Raw genomic sequence first — 6,074 nt, 5'->3', positions numbered from 1 at the left:
ACTTTATTTTTACCTCCCTGGGGTTTCATTTTTATCACAGACCCCCTGAGGTTTTGATAAAAGACCAAGTTAGTCCATCCGTTAGTTGACAATTAGGACTGACACGTGACCAATCAGATGCTGACACGTGGCACATATTTAATTTTTTTAAAAAAAATTAAAAAAAAAAAGAAAAAAGAAGAGAAAAAAAATTGGGGGTGGCCGAGCCATGGGGGGTGGCCAGGCCACCCCCATATGGCCGGATGGGGGTGGCTGAGCCACCCCCTGGCACCAGGGGGTGGCTCAGCCACCCCTTGGACTCAAGGGGGTGGCCGAAACCACCTCCTGTAAAAACTGGGGGTGGCTCGGCCACCCCCAATGGTGGTTGGGGGTGGTTTCGGCCACCCCCAAGGCTCCATCGGCCACCCCCTTGAGCCCAAGGGGTGGCCGAGCCACCCCCATGGCCAAAGAGCCACCCCCAAATGGCCAAGGGGGTGGCTCGACCACCTGCAGTTTTTTCTTTTTCTTTTTCTTTTTATTTTTTATTTTTTTTATTTTAAAAAAATACATTTTTTTTTAATTTACAAAAAAAAATTAAATAGGTGCCACGTGTCAACATCTGATTGGTCTACGTGTCAGTCTTAACGGTCAACTAACGAATAGACTAAATTGGTCCTTTATCAAAACCCTAGGGGGTCCTGTGATAAAAATAAAATCACAAGAAAAAAAAATAAAGTTGATAAACCCTAAGAGGATTTGAGGTATTTAACCCTAAAAACATATTAAATCATAACAACACATGATAAAACATGAAAATTATGAACAAGCTCGTAACTTTTTGGAAAACTAATTACCCCATGTGTGTAACGCCCCAAATAGTTGAAAGTACTGATCCCAATTCCCAACAGTTGGTTTTGGGTGGCCGCCCATCTCACCCCAACTCTTTTTATTTTTATTTTTATTATTATTATTATATTTTTTGATGCCATCAAAGAATAGCATTATTATTTATTCCTATAACTATATCAACAACTATACGAACAACTCGATCAAATATATTATATATATTAGGAAAAAGAAAAACAACTCCATCATATAACATATTAAAAAAAAAAGAAAAAAAAAAAGAGAAAAAAACAGTCCATCAGGTGATTCAATCCGACGTGGGAGAGTCATTTCAGATCCGTGGAGACTGAGCGATCTTTCTAACCCTCGCTGTGGGCTACCATTCTCATTTTCTTCTTTACATCCAACAATCCCTACTCCCAGGTTCCCATCCCCCATCTTCGCTTCACTGACGACCCCTCTCGCATCCGTCCGGTAATTTTCCCACTCTCGCTTTCCCGAGAATCTCACTATGAAGATAAAAACCCAAGCTTTCAGCTTTTCTGGGTTTTTCATTTTATTTTTGTTGCTGTTTTACTCACTATCTCAATCTTATTTTCTTTTTGTTTTGTGTGGCAGCCAATTGTAGTTGTTTTCTGGGAAGATCTGGTTTGATTTTTGAATCGATTTTGGTTTTGGGTGGTTTTCTGATCTGGGAATATAACATTTGAGTTTCGGAGAGACCGAGCACCGTGATTTGTTTAACTCGCGGGGTTAGGTGTTCGAAGATCTATGAGTTTCAGTGGTTTCAGTGCAGTTAGGACGCCTGAAATTGTGATTTTTAGCGCGAGGTAGAGATCTTTGGCTGATTTGTAGCGGTGGAGAACTGGATCTAGTGGGATTACTGTGACTGAATCAGCGAGTTTCACCATGGAGACCCTTGTGGTTGCTCAGCATAGGAACCAGTACTACAGCCGAAGTAAATCCGGTGGGCCGGTCCGGTTCGGTTCGTCGCCGTCCGGAGACTTCGGAGGGATCAATTGCCGGAGTTACCAATCCGGCGCAGGTATACTACCGACCCCATTGAAGGCTTGCTCTACTTCTGTAGCCAAACAGTGCTTTTCTTCTCCTTCTTCTTCTTTGCCTGATACACCATCCCCTACACACTCTGATAGCAAAACACACTCGAAAACAACTGTGAAAAGCGCTCCCATTAACATCAACTTGAAAGCTTGTAGGAAAGAGAGGGCTTTTAGCGAGGATGTTCCTAACGAGCGGTTTTCATTTTCTGAGCTCTGGGCTGGTCCCACGTACTCGAACTCGCCGCCGCCGAGTTCTTTACCGATACCCAAATTCTCGCTCCGGCCAAAGAGGACCGCGTCGCTTGACTTGCCCTGTTCGGCCCCTGAGATGATCAAAACGCACCACCCAATGGCCAAGTCTGCACCCCCATCGCCTACTAGGGAGCATCACAGTTCTACCAGGGATATCTTTCGTAGTGCTGACTCTGCGACGAAGACCTTACGTCGCATTCTTAATCTCGATGAGTGACATGGTTTGGAGTTTGGGGCTCCTGTAAATATATCTATTTTGAAAACTTGGGTTAGTGTAAGATTGTATATAGAGTGAATAAATCGGTCAGTAGTGCGACTCTGTTAGAGTTTTGTTTAGCTCAGTAAGCGAGGGCAATGGCTGTGGTGGGTCAACAATCTCTGGGTTGCACGTTAAGGGTTGATGTGGAGTTGGGATTGAGCTGTGGACTTGGATTTTGGTCATGGGCATATGATAGCGAGAGGAATGTATGCTTATTATGGGGGGGTTTTGCGGCTCGGATGGAAGCAAAGTAGCATGAAAATTTGCTTGGTTGATTGATTGATGGAGCTGTTCTTTGGCATGGATGGAATGCCTGACTGCTGTTGAATTTATTGGGCCTGAAGGAAAAAACTTTTCTAGTTGAATGTGGAAGTTATGATGCCAAGCTTTGGGTTTAAGTTTAGGTTTTTAGGTCTTTGTTTCAGAGCCTGTATATACTCTAGAATCTGGAACTGACTACTTGCACAAACTCCGTAGGCTTCTGTTTCATTCTTGTTATCATCAGCTTCTTTAGTTCTTAAATTTTATTATCCTTTCTTTCTCATAGCCTAACTTTATTACCCTTTCTCATAGCCTGACATTGATTAATCTCTTTCAAAGATCAAAGTTGCCTCAATCGGCTGCCAGATGATCTGCCTTCCTATAACTCTTTACCCACCTACCAACATCTCCCCCTCTTCATATTTATTGTTTCTTTTAATTCTGTTAGGATCTCACTCCGTTCTGTACACTCTGCGAGGTGTTCGTCCCCCTTCGCCACATTCCTGTTTTTAAAGAGGGAAAAGTGGGAAGGGGTGGAGATAGTCATAGTTTGCTGCTTCTGCTTCAGTTAGTAGCCTCAATCCGTATTGCTCTGTCTCGTTGTAAGCCCCTTGTAGTTGCTTCTTCTTGTAACAGCATAGTGCTGCATCCATCTTGATCACCGAAAAGGTTCATCTTCCTTGTAGGTTGTTGATCGAACCAAGCCATGCACTAGGTAAATATCCTTTTGAATTTTGATTTTCTGTGCTTTAAGTATATTTTTGTAGTACTAATTTAACTGCTGTCGCATTTCTCTTTTTCCCAATCTGTGAAACAGGGAGCCAGCCATTCACAGAAGAATCAATGGTGGCTTTGCTAGTAGGATTTGTTCGTGCTGGATCTAGTGTTTTGTATGTAAGTCTTGTGAGAAGCTGCGTGCAGTTTCTTTATGTCGTCTCTTTTGTTTGAAAAATGCATGTTTGGTTGTTTTAGTCTGTTGTTCCTGGAGTCCCCTGATCTAGTGGAGTCTATATATTATGTTAGTATTTGGCTAAGTTGCTGTTATCATGTCCCTTATCACGTTGTATCAGACTGTAACGTCGGTATGTTTTTTTAATCTATGTCAATGTTTATGTCATCATGCTGCCTTATGATTAATATTACTGTTTCTTGCATTAATTTTTTTATTATTTGCTTATTAAATTTGATCTACTACACAATCTTTTTTTTTTTTTTTGAAAACATCTACTACACAATCTTGGGTATGGCACTTTCTTGCCACAACTTTTTTTATTTTATTTTTTTAATTTTAATTTATATATATATATATATATATATATATATATATATATATATATACTTTCTTGCCACAACTTTTTTTATTTTATTTTTTTAATTTTAATTTATATATATATATATATATATATATATATACTTTCTTGCCACAACTTTTTTTATTTTATTTTTTTAATTTTAATATATATATATATATATATATATATATATATTTGGCACTGGGTATCTGGAACTTCGCTCCGACTAATCCCAGGGGTGTACAGGCCCTCAACAAGGAGTTTTCCGTAAGTGCACTTCGGTCAATTTAAGTGGTGAACCTCCAGTCCGATGGCCCCAATAAGCAGTTTCAACTTAGAGTTTGTTTTGAGAAATAACCTTTTTTTTTTGGCCATTTTTAAGCTTTTTGGACCCTTAAAAACGCTTTTAATTTTTTTATCAAACGAGTAATTTTTTCATCAAATGGACTTTTTGAGTGTTAAACGTATTTTTAAGTCTCAAACGCAATTCCAAATAAGCCTTTAGTGGGTTTTAAACCTAAGACCTTAAGAAGTGTACTCAAAGTCTTAGGCTATCATCCCTTATAACCTTTTCCCGCATTTGATTAAAAAAAAAAAAAGTCTTAGGCTATCTAGCCATAACTTTTAAGTCACAACGCCAATTTTGTCTAATACCATATTAGAGTTGATCTAAAAAAAAAAAAAAACCTTACCAAACAACCTAACTACGAAATACTTTTAAAAACTCAAAAATAGTTTTTACTTTAATGTTACAAGAACATGTTTTTAAATGAAAAAAATTTCACTTGATAATTGTCCAACTGATTTTCTATCTTTAAGTTCTTGATAGATGTCGATGGCCAGGGAATTTTTACTGTGATACTTTTGAAAGGTGAATTTTAGTTCCTGCTTTCAAATAATTGCCCAAGTTCTTTTATTTGCTGACAGCTAATTTGGAAATGGTGGTCCAAGATATCATAAATTCTTTAGACTCTTGTATAAAGTCCTGGTGCTTCCCCTTTCTCGTGCCCAAATTCTTGAGCATCTTGTGCTGGGAAAACTTGCTTTTGCCCTTTAGCATTCGCACTTTTCAAAGTCACTTTTTTTTTTCTGTGTCTTTGTCTTTGTTTGTTGGAAAGGAAAAGTGAAACCAGACAGAAGGGGGAAGAAGAAAACGGTTTTGATGTTGGACTATTATTATTATTATGTAGGGAATAACTTTTATATAGACTTTGCACAAATCAAGCTTTCTGTGTCTTATAATGAGTGAATGAAACATGATAAATTCAAACACATCGGATTTTTCTTCGAGTCGGCGTAAAAAACACAAACTTTTTCTTTAATTCATCGTCAAAATTCCTCTACTGAATGTCACCGCCCCCATTCCTCCGCTGGACGCCGTTGGCTCCTGTTCCTTCATATCCATGCATCTCTTTCACTTTGTTGAAGCAATCCACAGATTCTTCAATTCAATATATTTTTTTGTTTTTGCTTTTGCTTTTTTGTTTCCGTGTGTTTGAGGCAATTCAAAAGTGGTTGAATTCTTTGTTTTTGTTTAGCCGTAAAATATTTTTATTTTTTATTTTGGGAAATATCTTTTTCTTTTGTTTGATGTTACTAAAAATTGTTAAGCAAAGAAAAAGTTTTTCATAGTTGACAGAGAATTATACCTAAAAAGGAAAAGAAAAGTCTCTCATTTGGTTGAAACTTTATTTTTAGACCAAGCCTTCGTTTTCATAGTGAACTCTAAATCACCATTAAATTCAAAATTCAAATTTATTGGTTATGTATTATCATGGCCATTACCTCTTTCTCCCACATTCCTCCACACCACCAACTCCACCCTTTTTCATCCTATCACATCCAATCTAATCATGTTGTTAGTGCCAATGGCCCTTTTTTTTTTTTTTTTTTTTTTTTAAAGTTTTTATGTTAAGTTTCAACTTAGAGATTTTGGATGTAACTAAATACTAAATATTTATTTTAAACTTCGGGCAAACATTAAAAGGAATCATACTTTATAAATATTTCTATTGAAAAATGTTTCATGTCAACTTACATTTTCTTGGACATGCACTTCCTCCCATAAGAATGACATGCAAGTGTTCGAAGATATTCCCCAAATACAATGAACATTGATATTTC

General features: G+C 37.7%; 1 protein-coding gene across 1 annotated transcript; it reads left to right on the top strand.

Annotated features, from left to right (window-relative positions):
• Positions 1-1,094: 1,094 nt before the first annotated feature.
• LOC132171544 (flocculation FLO11-like protein) lies at positions 1,095-3,775 on the top strand. Its single transcript, XM_059582886.2, has 3 exons — positions 1,095-1,299; positions 1,444-3,373; positions 3,476-3,775. The coding sequence occupies exon 2, from the start codon at positions 1,735-1,737 to the stop codon at positions 2,353-2,355; it is 621 nt and encodes a 206-aa protein (XP_059438869.2). The 5' UTR covers positions 1,095-1,299; positions 1,444-1,734; the 3' UTR covers positions 2,356-3,373; positions 3,476-3,775.
• The last annotated feature ends 2,299 nt before the right edge of the window (positions 3,776-6,074 follow it).

Source organism: Corylus avellana, chromosome 1 (assembly GCF_965113065.1).
Source record: "Corylus avellana chromosome 1, dhCorAvel1.hap1.2, whole genome shotgun sequence".
NCBI lineage: Eukaryota > Viridiplantae > Streptophyta > Magnoliopsida > Fagales > Betulaceae > Corylus > Corylus avellana.
The sequence above is the reverse complement of the archived record's forward strand: the minus strand, read 5'-3'. Positions and strand labels throughout refer to the sequence as shown.